This window comes from Equus caballus, chromosome 5, assembly GCF_041296265.1.
Source record: "Equus caballus isolate H_3958 breed thoroughbred chromosome 5, TB-T2T, whole genome shotgun sequence".
Classification (NCBI taxonomy): domain Eukaryota; kingdom Metazoa; phylum Chordata; class Mammalia; order Perissodactyla; family Equidae; genus Equus; species Equus caballus.
Window position 1 is genome coordinate 34476786 of NC_091688.1, and position 16344 is coordinate 34493129.

The window sequence follows — 16344 nt, forward strand, 5'->3', positions numbered from 1 at the left end:
TCTCTCCTTTCTAGAAACCCCTACTTGTAGCCCAACTAATCTGGCCATTGTTCCTTGAATTCTCTTGTTTTTCCTAGTTTCTTGGCTTATATCATTCTAACTGCCTGAAATAACTTCTGCCTACTTCTCCATCTAAATCTTATACATCTGTTAAGACTGTTATGAATAGTGCAGGTGAGAGATGTTGAAAGCCTGGAATATCAGTGAAAATGGAGACTAGGATAGAGAGTAGAGATGTTAAAAAGCGTGGAGTCAGAGGACTTGGTACTTGGATGTTGTGGAAGTGGGGTAGAGGATAGAGAGGAAGGTATCCTGTCTTGGGCTTTTTGGGTAGATGATAGTGCAAATCGTTGAAATGGAGTATAGAGGTAAAATAACCTGCCCCAGGTTGTTCTGCTAGTGAGAGGTGGGGGGTCAGAACTTGAGCCCAGGTGGTCTGGCTCAGAGTCTATGTAATTAATCACTGTGCTGTATTGCCTCTAAAAGAATGCTGAGATGTGGTCCTTGATCTCAAGAATTCTGCTGTCTAATTGGGGAGTTTACAGATTTACATAGTTAAATAACAGTAACTATGAGAACTAATGATTTAATAATACATGCAAAGCCTTTATGGAAGCTATTATTATACAGAAGAGATTAATTATAATGATAGTAGTAAATAATGGCTAGCATTTAAGTTCTTTCTGTGTGCCCGACCCTGTTCTAAGTGCTTAAGTGTGTTATCTTATTTAATCCTTACATCAACTCTGTGAGGACAGGTGCTATTATTATCTCCATTTTATAGATGAGAAAATTAAACACAGAGAAATTATTTACCCAAAGTCACACAGTTACACTATTTTAGACACAGTAGGCATTCCATAAATAGTTGAGACAGAGTTGGAAACCTTTGAAGAAAATTCGAAAGGAAGAGCTGACTCCCACAGTCAGTGCGTCGTACACAGTCAGAAGTGTCCAGTGTTGAATCCAGCCGTGTTCCATGAAGGGGGAGTTGCATGTAATGCCAAAGAGGATTTTGAGCGTGCTGAAATGGATAAACAGCTGTTTAGTATGTCCTTTTTAACCGTTTCCACACCAAGAACAGTAGTGACTCTGTTCAGCTGCTAGCTATTGAAGGTCCCAAACAGTCCTTTGCGTGGTATTTTGTGATCTGGTGAGGGTCTAGCAGGTTGGTGTTGAGCAAATTGCCATGAAAGTTTCTGGTTCTTTTTCTTGAACATTGTAGTGGAACTTTAGTTGTTTCTCCTCATTCTGTCTTGAACCCAAACGTACCTAGAATATTTAGAGGATCTTTGATTTAGATGCTGGATAATTTGAGGATAGTGGGGCACTCTGGTGTGAGAGGCTTGGTGTGCATCAGGGAACAAAAGGAGACAACAGTGGTCTGGTAGGACTTGGAGCCATGTTTGGTGAAAAGACCTTGCCTCGGTGTTGGTCCATCTTCCTCCCTCGGTGATGCAGTTCTCTCCGCAGTGAGATGGTGATAACTGAACAACAGATAATACAGACTTGGTTTATTTTTCTGAATTAGGTTTTTTTTTTTATGAGGACGATTGGCCCTGAGCTAACATGTGCTGCCAATCCTCCTCTTTTTGCTGAGGAAGACTGGCCCTGAGCTAACATCCATGCCCATCTTCCTCTGCTTTGTATGTGTGATGCCTACCACAGCATGGCTTGCTAAGCAGTGCCATGTCTGCACCTGGGATCCAAACTGGCAAACCCCGGGCCGCCGAAGTGGAACGTGCGAACTTAACTGCTGTGCCACTGGGCCAGCCCCTAAATCTTCCACTTTTTGCTTGAGGAAGATTGTTGCTGAGCTAACATCTGGGCCAGTCTTCCTCTGTTTTATGTGGGATGCTGCCCCAGTGTAGCTTGACGAGTGGTGCCAGGTGCATGCCCAGGATCCAAACCTGCACACCCTTGACCGCTGAAGTGGAGTGTGTGAACTTAACCACTATGCCACTGGGCCGGCCCCATCTAAATTAGTTTTAAAAAATCATTACAAGGCATCTGTATATGTTACCTGCCAATGCTTTAAATTTGTAACTGGAGCTAGAAGTAGGATCCTTTATTTGACGTGACTTAATTCTTTATGTTTACCACCTCCTCCATTCTTTGGAATAGTCCCCAAATTCATTGAACAGTGTTTAGGGTTTTTTGGGGCCTTTTTATTGTAATTTTTAAACTTAGGAGATGTGGAACACTACTTCTGATAATGCTCTTCTCAAAGTATGGGTTTAAGTCAGTGGTTCTCAGCCTGTAGACTGTGGACCTGGGGCATGGGTGGTGGGAGTAGGAGCCTTGGGCATTTTGTAAGGCATCTGCAAATCCATATTTGTGGCAAGCATTTTCTCTAGACTGAATAATTTGTTTCATATATCTTTGTGCTACTGTTTTTCCAGTTTTATGGCTATACTTCTGATTAATAATCTACAAATTCATTTAAAATCATTACCAAATTTTTTTTTTAAAGATTTTATTTTTCCTTTTTCTCCCTAAAGCTCCCTGTAGATAGCTGTGTATTTTTGGTTGTGGGTCCTTCTAGTTGTGGCATGTGGGGTGCCACCTCAGCATGGCCTGATGAGCGGTGCCATGTCCGTGCCCAGGATTTGAACCATTGAAACCCCGGGCCGCCGAAGTGGAGTGTGCAAACTTAACCACTTGGCCACAGGGCCAGCCCCAATTACTAAATTCTTAATAGCATTTTCTCATCATGTATTTTCTCAACCCACAGAAATTGAAAGGACAATCATGATTATCTTGGATGACCATGGTATTTTTTGATATTAACTTATATTCAGGGTGGGAACCCTTGATTTAAGTTTTACATGATGATGAGTATGTCTTTTCATAGTACCAGAGTCACTGTAATTTCTTAATAAGTGTTATTAAAAAACATAACACTTGGTCCTATGCTATTTGTTTTATTTATTAGTTATTCTCATTTGCATATATGGCCTAAGCGCATTTGTATCTGCTAATGAGTCATTTCCTCACTTTTTATGTTTTTATTTCATAAAAGAAGTTATTCTAAGGGAAAATGAGAAGATAAAAATGTTTAGTGATCATTAATGCCCAAGTAAATTGTACATATTACAAGTCTATGAAATTATTTTTTGATCTTTTTTACTAATTTATAATTTGTCTTGGATAAAGTACTACTAATTAAATTCTGTTACTTTTAGTATGCTTTTTGAGGCCATCTAAAACATAAAGACTTTGAGTTTATAGAAATGTGACAAACAGATGTTCTTAACAAACAGGTGTTCTGAACCATTATTTGGTTTTTAGTTTTCCTTGATCCTTTGAAATACTGAGCTGAGTTTTACATGGGTCATGTTACATTGTCTGAAAGTATAATGCTTTTTTTTACCTTAAAGAAGAGTTATAAATATATATGAAGTTTTAGTTGCTGGTTACTGTAGTGCCTTTATTCTGCTAGATAGGCTGAAGCAGCTGTGGATGTTAGTCAAGACTTTCAGCACCTTATTAAATTGGCCAGATCTGAAAGGAAACACTCAGTAAGCAAGTAAAATTTTTAGTAGACCAGTGTTATGAATTTCATGAGTCTTCTTTAGGTTAGTGATAGTAACTCTTCTCAGATTAGCGTAATTTTAAAGTAATGTTAAATGTGAAGATTAAGGAAAGATTCTTAGGCCATTGGCGGGGGAGGGGAGTTGGTATTATCTACAGTCTACTTTAAATTACAGACTTACGTTTCCTGTATTTGTAGCTACAAACTCATCTCACATGTTTTTAACATTTTTGATATTCGTAGCCTCTTGTTCTTCTAGATAGTGAGTTACTAAATCTCCGTGTATTTTTGGTGTTGTGTGTATTTCCAAATCTTACTAATTTAAGATATGTGGTTCTTTGTGTTCAGTATAAAAGGTTTGTTATTTATAATATGAAGAATCCTTTTAGCCCTAATAAATTTCAGAGGTTAATACTTGGAGAAACCATTGCAAATTTGATATGCGAAAAAAATATGAAAATATATAGTTAATGATAACGTCAAAGGACATGAATTCGGTTGGTTTCATTAAAAACACAACAACAAAAGACACCATGAGTTTGTGCTACTCTTGAGAGTTAATTGGTGGTTTCAAATCCCTCGATGTGGTCTTACCTGTTAGATCTGCAGAAGACACCTAAGTGTTCAGCAGCTTCCCCTGCCGGAGCAGTTACGCACCTGCTGATTCCTTTTCTTTTTGCTCTGCTGCAGGTCAGACCGTAGTGCTTTCTCAGCCTGCTGTGGTACAACTTCAGGCGCCTGGCGTTCTGCCCTCTCCGCAGCCCGTCCTCACTGTCACTGGGGGAGCCGCACAGCTACCTAATCACGTGGTGAATGTGGTACCCACTCCTGTGGCGAATAGCCCAGTGAATGGAAAACTGTCTGTGACTAAACCTGTTCTACAAAGTACCATGAGAAGTGTGGGCTCGGATGTAAGTTTTAAACCTTCATGCTTTTTTAGTGCCTGATTGAAAAACAGTGTGTTTTGTTTTTGTTGCCTTGTTTTTGTTTCTTAAAGTTTGTTATATTGTGTCAGATGTGCTGAAATTATACATCCAATCTTTGGTGGAAAATTGGGGTAAGGCTGATTATGTTAGAATCTAAGTGAAAAGGTTTTTAAAAATCTGAAGTGGTTTGAGGAAAAGAGAAGTCTGCATACCTCTCTCTTCTTTAACTCCTTCTTTGGAACTCTCACCACCTACCTCAAGCCCCTCTCCCCAAGCCCAATCATATACTAGTATTTTACAGGATTCTCTCATGTTTTCTGATTGAAATATTTTTGGCAACTCCCTAGATAAGGGTCTGTAGACTACTTTTTAGTCAGGGTTTATATTTAGCTTCTGTCTTGACTTATTGAAGGGTTTCCACCACTGCATAATGATGACTTGCTACTCTTAAGAATTCTCTCTCTTAATGATTTTTTGGTGTTTTCCCATCTGTGAAAACCTTCACATTTTCTAGCATGTTGTAGGGATTTTTTGTAATTTATAAATCACAGAAAGTTTCCTAAGATCTGTTATTTCCTAAAACCAGTTATAGCACTTGCCAGCTAACTCTTGCTTTCTTCAGAAGTGATACAAAATACCTCATGTTATGTATTAAACAGGAATTGAACATCATGGGCCTAAAGTTTAATGAAATAACCAGTCTAACAGTGGATTCTCCAAAATTGTGATTGGGAAAGCAAACTCTATATGTTTTCTTTAAAATAAAAGTGTATGTTACTGGTTGTTAATATTGCTATTCCCCCTTTTCTTTAGGTGGCATACTACCTGCTTTAGTACTTTTAAAATCCTGTGAGTTATGTAAGGTTGTTTATCAAACTACTGACTAATCTGTCTACCAGAATTTATTAACTGCCACATCAGTAGCCCATTTAGTTGTGAAATTGCTCCTCTGTTGCATAAACATAACCAAGTGATCTCAATCAGCAGTATATTAAAGACCCATAACAAAGCAATGTTATCTAATGAAACTAGAATGTTGAAGTTCTACAATAATTTCCATAGTTTGTATAGGCATTGAAAACAGTGCATGTCAAGACATGAAGGAGGAAGATTAATGTTGTGTGAAAATAGACATGGATAGTGCAGGATTAGGCTTGACTATTATATTAGTTTATTTTGAGGACTAGAAAAGGTAAGCACAGTGCTTATGGCATAGTAGGCACTAATACACAGTATGCATTGCGCTTGAAGATGAAATGATATGATGCTGGGATTTGCTTTAAAATACTCTACGGGGAGGTGATGAGGACAGGATACAGGAACAAAATTGGCAAAATGTTGACAATCATTGAAGTTGGGTGTGTAATCTTCCCTTTTGGTGTTTGGGAAAATTTCTATAATAAGTAAATGAACAACAATAACGAAAATGTAAAAATATTCCATGATGTTTTCCATTAAAGAGTTGTACAACTTGGGGCCAGCCCAGTGGTATAGTGGTTAAGTTTGTGTGTTCTACTTCAGTGGCTCGGGGTTCACAGGTTCAGATCCCGGGCACAGACCTACACACTGTTCATCAAGCCATGCTGTGATGGTGTCCCACATACAAAATAGAGGAAGATTGGCACAGATGTTAGCTCAGCAACAATCTTCCTCAAGCAAAAAGCAGAAGATTGGCAACAGATGTTAGCTCAGGGTTGACCTTCCTCGCCATAAAAAAAAGTGGTACAGCCAATAAAAGAAAGAGTATACTTTTCATAGGAGACTGAGAAGGTTAAGAATGATGAAAGAGGATTATTAAAATGCTCCCTTAAAATTTCCTTTTAATGCTCTTTAAATTATGAATTTGAATGTTTCTTCTGTAATACTCTCCAAATAGATCTAACAATAGAAAATATTCTAAATTGTCTTTGTATAATGTGTTAGGACATTTAAAATATTTATTATGAAATATTTTAGATATGAAAAAGGTAGTGACTAATTAGAACTTGTGAAAAAATATAGATCAACAGTATATCACAGTTATTAAAAATATTAACATAATCTTAGTCTACGTTCATGGAATTATAACATCCCATCATGGGACAGTCCAAAGGAACACAGCTAGGAAGGGGAGGATGTCTAGAAACCATGTTACAGGTAGAGGAATGGTTTAAAGGTTGGCATGATTCATTAAACTGAAGAAGAGAAGACTGGTTCCTTCTAATCCTAAGATTCTGTGATACAATCATTGTATTTGAAAACCAGAGGAGGCCTTTTGTTTTCTTGGCTTAATATCTGAATGATGAGCATCTTAATGTTGGCAATCATCATTGTATGCCACTGACCCATTTTGTAATCTCTAAACATTTCAATTAATTATTTGTTGGTCTGTTAGCCACATATCCTTTACAAGCTCTTTGGTGTGAAAGACCATGCCTGTTCTGCTTTTTCACTCTTAGGAGGGCTCTGTAACTTTGGTGAATAATTTACTGATGAAGTCTCCATCAACATTGAGGAACTGGAGGATGTGTGAGATGAGAAAGTATAGAACCAACAAGTATTCTCTTTTTTTAGCAATATTTATTTGCTAGCGTTCTTCCTACTTTTCAAGATTTAGAGTTGACAGTATTATAAAAGAAAGACTCAAGTATTGTATGTCTAGTGCAAGAGACCTAAAGACGATTAGAATAAATTTTGTAGTCAACCTGCATTGAGGTTTTTGTGCTTATTTTTCCTTGGCCAGTACATCAGGAAGTGAGCCAAGCCTTTTCAGTATGAGTTTTCTGGTAGAGGTTTTGACTTAATGTTTATTTCAAGTAAAGAAACATCAGTCTGTCCTATCAGCTGGCCAAGCCACTCAGGAACCCAAAGTAGTTCCAGAAAGAGCTGTAGAAAACTTTGATCTGCTCATATAGTCTCCTGGGTTAGTAACTCAGTTGACCTCAATGGTGCATGTATTTGTTAGACTCAAGTCCTGTGAAATTAGGATAAATCTGAATTAGTATCAATTTGTGTTTCAAAATGACCAGAAAGAAAAAATTTTTATCAGTACTTTTTGTGCTTTTAAACCAAAATTGTGGTGAAAAAATTGTCATTCAACGACAACAAAAAGTATATCAGTCTTTTGTGGCTTTGTAATGCTGACATGGCTTCTTTTTTCTACCTTTTTTTGTTCTTTTGTTTGGCTAGTTTCACTCTCCAGAGGCGTGCTACTGCCATGAGTAGCGTTTTTAGCATACCATATTCTGCAAACTGCATTAAGTGCCACATTTTCTGTTATGAAACAGTTTGCCTGGTTCAAATTATAATCTCACTCTTCCTGCCCTTTGCTGGTAAATCTGTTCTGTTTAACTCTTGGAAACCTCACCTAAGTTTTCAAGAAATATGGCTTGTTTTTGGCTCTGATCCTGGTGGAAAAAATGAACATGGTCTCTCGTTTCAATGTAGAAATTCTCTTATGCCATTTCTTAGTAAACGGCTATCTTGGAACTACAAAGTTGCCTTCGTAGGAGAGCGTGCTTATCTTTCTTTAAAGGGCTATTGAATGTTGCCAGACATCAAACCAAGGGTTTGAAAACAGTCACTTTAAATTTGCATTGCACCTACTACTTCCACCTGCCCATCATAATTCCATAAAGTTCGTGAAACATTACAGCCCTGGTTTTAAGGCTGTGGAGATACGTTGTTTTTGTTATTGAGACAAAAGACCAGGAAGAAAAAGTGGTGAAATATTCTATATCTTCCACAGTGAGCCAAGGTGGAGCAAAAATCCTTAATGGAAATCAGTAGGTAGGAACAGTGAGAAGAAAATGATGAGGAACTAAGTCAGAATTATAATTAAACATCAGATGGGAGGCTAATTAAGGGGTACAGACGATACCAACAGGAGGCCGCAGGTCATCTTCTTAGCCCATTCAGCCCATCGAGCATCTTCCAAACTCTATTACCTTGCATGCTCTTTCTAATTCTTTACTTAGTGATCTTGACCCCTTTCAACCCAGTCCCTACCCTTTGGGAGTCTCTGCCCTGGGTTACTAAAGCCATCATGAGAATCTGGGTGCTGGGGGATCCCTTTCCACAGGGCTGTTGTTATTAGAACTAATGTGAAGGGGATTCCCCTGGCATGCCAAATTGGAACTTTGTGTTTCTTTTCTCTGGAGACAGTGTTACACAGTTAGATTCAAGATTTCAGGTATTGTTAGTGTTGTGAGCATAGAGTGATGTGATATGGACCCAGATGGATGCTGTGCTCCCAGTGTTTCTTTATTGCAGTGGAGGAGTGCTGAGCTTTGGAATCTGGTGCTTTTACAGTGAGCTGTAAGCAAGTCTCCTCGTTGTCCTGAGGGAGACAGGGAGACATTACCTCATCTCTCAAGGTTGCTTGTTGGAAACACAACCCTGAGAAATGGCCTGGGTAAAGAGTGGTCAGGGCCTTGTATTCTTGGCGTACCCAGGAAGACGTATAGTAGCACTACTCATGAGAGACCCCCTAGAGGAATCTTTCAAGAAAAATGTGAATTTAAAAGAATCTGTTTACAATACAAAGCAATGCAAAGAAACTCTTAGAAAAATGGAGTGTGCCCGTGTTCTATTTCAGAAAAAAAGCATAACTTCTACTGTCACTTAAGCTGCTTGTTTTATCTATAATACCCAAGAATAGGTCTTCTGTTAGGTCAGAGTGTAAGCTGAATATCCTTAAATTATGTGGCTAGTTTAGATCTAAGAAGATAAATAATGAGTAGATGCTTTTTAGTAACTAAATAATAACAAAGACATTGAGATTATGATATTTTTTAAGGCTGTAAATTAGAGGAATCCATCAGAACAAATTCAGCAGGAAGGATTAGAGATCTGAAAAGCTATCCAGATTTTAGTTAAAAATTACTTCTGTGCTGACTACTTTTTGGCTTTGTTTCTGCCAGGGACTTTGCAAATAAAAGAAAACCATGCTTTGTTAAAATGTTAGCAGTTTCCTTTTAGATGGAGGTTTGGGGCTTCTAAAAATTTATCTTGAGTAAAGATTGTGGCAAGTAATTTCGTTTGTGGTTACAGTAACTGGAAAGGAAGTGAACAGAAGGTTTGTTTTTTTCCCCTGATGTCTTGCATCAGGTTATGGCAACTTTAGCATTCTTTATTCTATATTTTTCAGTTTGTCATCTTGATAAGTTTAATAAGTAATATGTTTAAAGAGATGCTGATTTATGTCATAATAAATAATTAAATACTTCTCTGTCCTTTCTCTGATTTCCATTCCTGCAACCTGTCCCTGGAGACTCCTTCTAGGGAGATAATCCTTCTATGCCCCACATGCTTTCTAGCCATTTGGTTCCCCTGCCCAGAAGTAGTCACTCTCAGTAGTTTTTTGTGCATCCTTCCCGAGACAGTTCCTTAATATATAAGTATTTACAGTTTTACTTTCTTTTCTCACTTAATGTATCTTAGAGATCTATCTATATCAGAACAGAAAAAGCTTTCTTATTCTTCTAATAGCTGCATTGTAGTCGGTTTCATAGGGGTGCCATTAATATTTAAGACTTTTGCAGGTTTTTTGCTTTATAAACATTCCTCCATTGAATAACTTGGTACTTATTTCATTTTGTTCATGTGCAAGTATATCTGTAGAGAAATTCCTAGAATTGGAATTGGAGAGTGAGAAGGTAGGCTGTTTTTCAATTTTGATAGATATTACCAAATGGCCCTCCATAGGGGTAGTTCTAATTTATTCTTCTGCTTTCAGTGTGTGAGAGTGCCAGTCACAGGGCTTCTCAGTGCAGTCCATGGACAAGTTTCAGTGTTTCCATAAACAACTCCCCTTTCCTCACCTCACCCCTTTCCTCGCATAATTGTTTGTAATAGTTTGTGTGCATGTGCATTTGTCTAGAGAGAGAGTCCATAGTTTTCTATGTAGTCTTTTTTGATAGTTTGATTACTTGATAACTTTTGATGTAGTTTTTTTAATAGCTTTGTTGAGATAAAATTCACATACCATAGAGTTCACCCTTTTAAAGTATACAGTTTAGTGGCTTTTTAGTATAGTCACAGAGTTGTGCTACCATCACTGGTATATTTTCATCACCCTAAAAAGAAACTCCATACCTGGGACCAGCCCCATGACCAGGTGGTTAAGTTCGTGCACTCTGCTTCGGCGACCCAGGGTTTTGCCAGTTCAGACCCTGGGCGCGGACCTAGACCCACTCATCAGGCCATGCTGAGGCGGTGTCCCACATAGCACAACCAGAAGGACCTACAACTAGAATATACAACTATGTACTGGGGGCTTTGGGGAGAAAAAGAAGGAAAAAAAGATTGGCAACAGATGTTAGCTCAGGTGCCAATCTTTAAAAATAAAAAGAAACTCCATAACATCAGCAGTTGTTCCTCATTCCCCACTCTCCTCAGCCTCTGACAACCACTAATGTACTTTCTGTCTGTGTGGAATTGCCTGTTCTGGGCATTTCATGTCAATGGAATTATACACGATATGGCCTGTTATGTATGAGTTTTTTCCTTAGCATAATGTTTTTCAAGGTCCATTCATGTTGTAGCATGTGTCAGTACTTAGTCATTTTTACGGTCAAATAATATTCCATCATTTGGACATACCACATTTTGGATTATCCATTCATCAGTTGATGGACATTTGGGTGATTTCTACTTTTTGGTTCTTATGAATAATGCTGCTTTGGACATTCATGTACAAGTTTTCATAGTCTTTTTAAAACCATTTTTAATATATAAAGAGTATTTACAAATCAATGATAAAAATGCAAGTTAACCTAACAATCAAATGGATAAAATATGTGAATAGATAATTTGCAAAGGAGAGTGGCAAATTTTTTCAACAAAAGTATCAATGGCTATATATTCTTGAAGGAGTATGCCCTCCGAAAGATTACTTTTACAAATATGTGAAAGAATGTTAATTGTTAACAGAAGAGAACTTTTGACTGGTTTAAAGGTAGTTAAAAATGATATTCAAGGATTAAAAGTGTTATGGGTAAAATTTTCTGTGACTCTTAACCCTCCCTGATTATGAGTTCTAAAAGAAAGTACCCTTATGTCTTTCTTTTAACTCCCTAGTGTTATGTGTGTACTGCAACCCTGTGTGTACATGTGTATTAGACTTTGTATATGGTAATAATTTCAAATTTTAAAAAGTTGCAAAAATAAAAATAGTACAAAGAACACCCACATACCTTTACCCAGATTCACATGTTGTAAACATTTGCTTTATTAGTTCTTTCTTTCTATCTATCTGCCTGTCTATCCATCCACACATATACACGTACACAGTTTTTTTTCTGAGCTGTTTTAGAGTAAGTTACATACCTCATAGTCTTCACCCCTAAATATTTCAGTGTGTATTTCCTCAGAATAGGAATATTCTCTTACATACCCACAATACAGTTATCAACTTCATAAATTTACATTTGTAAAATACTTTAATGAACTGTCCATATTATAATTTTGTCAGTTGACCTAATAATATTTGTTATTGGATTTTTTTACCTTCCAATACAGGATCCAGTCCAGGGCCAGATTCTGCATTTAGTTGTTATGTCTCTTTAGCTTCTTTTAATCTGGAACATTTCCGCAGTCTTTGTCTTTTTGACACTTTTGAAGAATTCGGCTCTTTTCTAATATAGTTTTGATAAGTACTTCACACTTGTATTGGATTATAAATTATTTTCACATAGTCCTGTTTGATTCAATCAAAATCCGTGCAAAGTGGGCATGATTTATTCCCATTTTACCACTGAAGGAATCAATTGGTTAAATGTTTTGGCTGAGATGGCTAATATTGATAAAGCGCTATGTGCCAGGCACTTTTCTAAGTGCATAACTTGCACATACGCACTTTAAACCTCCTGATGGCCCTTTGAGGGGAGTGAGAGTCCTGGTGAAAACAGAGTAAGGAACAGACTGAGGGATCTTGGAGGAGTGTGAATTAGATTTTTATTCTTAGGCTCCATTTTTCTGCTTCTACAGTGATTAAATGAGATTTCCAGATCTTGTCTGTTTTTGTTTTTGTTTTTGTTTTTTAAAATTTGCAATCTGTGAAAATAGGAGCTGGAATGAGGGCAGATATTTTCAGTATTTCTTTAGTTGCACAGTTTATCTGAGCAGCTGTGAGGCACGTTGTTGATGGGATTAAGAATTTTTGCCTCCTCACTCAGTTTATTCATAGCTGTAGGATATTTCTTTTTACTAAAACTTAGATGTATATGGTACATTATAGTTTACAAAGAACCTTCATGTCCGTTACTCATTTGTCCTCACCCCGATCCTTTGACCTGCATGACTGAGTTGGGATTCAAGCCTAGGCCTGCCCTCAGTCCAGTGCTGCTGTCAGTACTCTGTGCTCTGTTAGCGGGGCTCTACTTTCAAGGCAGCCCTGATGCAGTGCAAACTGCAGGTTATGTATATCTTAAATGTACTGCTCCCTTTTTTCTCCCTCTACAGATGTATTCTCTTAATTTTCAAACATTTTGAGCAGGCAGTTTTAGGTCTTGAGAGACAAAGATTGATGTTTTTTGAACAATTCAGTGGTATCACATAAAACTTAGAGCATCCATATTCATGATACAGTAGTCATTGTTGTGCTGCGTGGTAATTAAGTGTACATGTTTAGCTTCAGTACTAGAACCATTTTGGTTCTGGATTGGATGAGACCTTTAGAGGATTAGTGGGGTGGCTTTAAACTCTATTCACAGCCCACAGAAAGAAATGGATTTTACATCTCTCTCAACACACACAGTCTAATGAAACAAGAGATAAGCTCTTACTACATATAAAGCATTCTGTTTTCTTTTATTCTATCCTATGCTTTTTTGTCAGTTTTTTAAGGCTGTTGTGATCTACTAAATTTGTTGTACTACCTGATATTGGGTTATAATAGTTTGAAAAACACTATTCTGGCCTAACTCCCTCTTTATTTGTTTATTTATTTATTTGTTGAGGAAGGTTAACCCTGAGCTAACATGTGCCACTAATCCTCCTCTTTTTGCTGAGGAAGACTGGCCCGGAGCTAAGATCCATGCCCATCTTCCTCTACTTTATATGTGGGATGCCTGCACAGCGTGGCTTGACAAGCAGTGTGTGAGTCTGCACCTGGGATTTGAACCAGTGAATCCCGGGCCACCAAAGCAAAACAAGTGAACTTAATGGCTGTGCCACTGAGCCAGCCCCCTAACTCTCTCTTTTTACTAGTGTGTAAATAGACCCTGGGAGAAGAAGTGATTTTTCTAAGATCTTCCAATTAATTCATTGCAGTGCTGGGACAAGAATTAAGGACACCTGACTTCCACTGTTGTCGTTTAATGACTTAAATTACTGTTACTTTTTTTTTTTTTTGAATTTTCCCTTTTTATCCCCAAAGCCCCCCAGTACATAGTTGTGTATTTTTAGTTATTGGTCCTTCTAGTTGTGGCATGTGGGATGCCACCTCAGCATGGCCTGATGAGCATTGCCATGTCCGTGCCCAGGATTTGAACCGGTGAAACCCTGGGCCGCTGAAGCAGAGCACGCGAACTTAACCACTGGGCCACGGGGCCAGCCCCCAAATTACTGTTACTTTTATACAGCTACACCAGGTGTTTCTAGGGACATATGAAGCAGAGGAGTCGTTAAATGAAGGCACAGGAAACTGCTCTGAGGATCTGTTGAAGATCCCATGCACAGGACTCCGGTGCCTCCATTCTTCAGGAGGCTGGGCCCACATTGTGGCTTTCCTAAGGGCATCGGGTGGATGCTCCTGCCTTTATCTGCCAGTTGTTCTTTCTCTTCACTCAAAGATGAAATTGCAGAGGGCAGACTGGACCTACAGTCTAGCAGGGATTTTGTCTATTATCCTTTCTTACTCTGGAAATCATGCTACATGTCGGAAGGCATTCTTCATTCCATAAAAAAAAAAAGAATTTGCAGGGTGAAGATTCTTTCTTTCCCTCTGTCAATTAAATGGCTCAAGTTGCCAGAAATGAAGCATCTTTGTTTAATTTTTGGTTAGTATAAACTGGTTATACCACACACACAGAACTTGATAGAAAGCGTAAAATAAAATTTTGGCTTTCTGTCATGAGATTTTAGAAGAGTAGAGTTAGTATAAGTCAAAATTTTCCCTTTTTCTACTTTAAACAATTTTATGAGGAAAAAGGAATATTCTTAAGGGAAATAAAATATTTATTCATTTGAATATTTAAGATAAGGTTGCTACAAATTAAATTTGCCAATAATTTTAGCTGTACACGTTTTTTAGAATGTATTTATAAATATATTTAATATGCAATAATACGTTACGTAAATTAGAAGAAATGTGTAAGAAAATTTACTTCTTTTGCTTTTGTATCAATTTCAAATAGACAAAATTTATTTCTTTTTTATTTAATTGGAAAAAGTTTTTGTCTGCTATAATGAAGAGGTTAGTCATTGACAGTTTCTGCTTTAGTTCAGTTTTAAAGGAAAAGATGCAGCCAAATGAGAATGAGAACTGAAGAAAAGTGTGTAGTAAGCCAGCGATTCACCCATAGGTTATCAACACTTGATCTGGGTTGAGTTTGTATGAGATATTGGAATGTATTTCTTAGCGTTGAAATATCCTATTTTAGTATCTTTAATTTATAGCCATTCAGGACTTTGAAGCTCATTTCTTAGCAACGTCACAGAATCAAGGGTCTAAATAAGTCTATTTTATTTGTAAAAAGAACATAATATCTTATAGTGTTTATCAGTCAGTAACTTTTAAAATTAAAAAACAAAATACAAACAGGCTAGGAATTTTGACTCTTAAATTGATCCAACCTTCAAAAAGTACTTGTCCATTTGTGAAAGTTCTCCTTTTACATGAATTTCTTGTAGTCCAATAAATGTTTAATTATGAAACACCATATTTTATAGTTTAGTGGCACTAAAGGGTGAATATTTTGCAGTTGTGGAATTGTCTCTTTCTTCTTTTTTCTTTTTCCAAAGCACAACACTTGGTAGGAGAGTTGTCTGAGGGCGGCATGATCAGAAGCAGGGACTGGCCAGCTGTTCATGCATTTCATCTCAGTCATGTTAATTCATATGATATGCTCATAGGGGAGATATGTCAATTGATTAATGGGCCAAAGTGTTGATGTTATGTTTTTAGACTGCCAGCAGAGGAGATTAAGCTTCCAGACACAAGCATTCCATAGGCCTTTGTTTTCAAACAGGCATGTAATTAAAACAACTACACAATTCACTGAGGTTAGAGTGCCATGTTGTGATGCAGGACTTCCTATTTGGTATTTAAAAGCAGTGTGGAGCTGTTGTGTAAGTAGCACTGGGCTTGGAGTCACCTGTCCTAAGTTCTAGCCTTGGCTCTTCTGTTCTCTTAACAGTGGATCAAATGGCGAGGCTTGTTTTAAAGAACTTGAAAACTATAATAATTTCAACAAGAGGAGATTTATTACATACATTATGGAGCATCAAAGATAATTGAAAAACTATGCTGCCATTCTCATTGCATGCCAAAGATGATCATGATACTTTGTGCAAAACTCAGTTTACAAAACAGTCATTACAGTGTAATCCTTTTTTTCTTGTAAAATGTACCCCCACCAAAACAACAGACACTACAGTGTGTGTGTGTGTGTGTGTATGTATGTATGTTTAGTATGAAAATAATAATTTTTTTTTCCTAGGAAATACAGAATAATTTAAATATTATATATTCGGATAGCTGAAGATAGCTTGCTGAGATGTAAAGTTGGAAATCTGTGTTTGGTGATTCCTGTGGGTTTTATTTATTTTTACTGTCTTTATCCTTTGCAGTTATTGGTAGTATTGAGTATTTACTTTATTTTCAGAACTATTATATTGTATCTTTTTCTAGGGGAAGAAATGAATATTTGGCTACAGGTGGTTTTCATTCTTTTAGCATGA

At 37.3% G+C, this 16344-nt stretch overlaps 1 protein-coding gene across 7 annotated transcripts in view; it reads left to right on the forward strand.

The window, feature by feature from the left end:
* The window catches only part of ATF6 (activating transcription factor 6), a 200981-nt gene that overhangs the window by 24474 nt on the left and 160163 nt on the right, over positions 1 to 16344 (forward strand). For all 7 annotated transcript variants that reach the window (XM_070266893.1, XM_070266896.1, XM_070266898.1 and 4 more), the window contains exon 8: positions 4226 to 4446. In XM_070266893.1, the coding sequence (XP_070122994.1) occupies positions 4226 to 4446 (221 nt within the window). The remainder of the gene's footprint in view (positions 1 to 4225; positions 4447 to 16344) is intronic.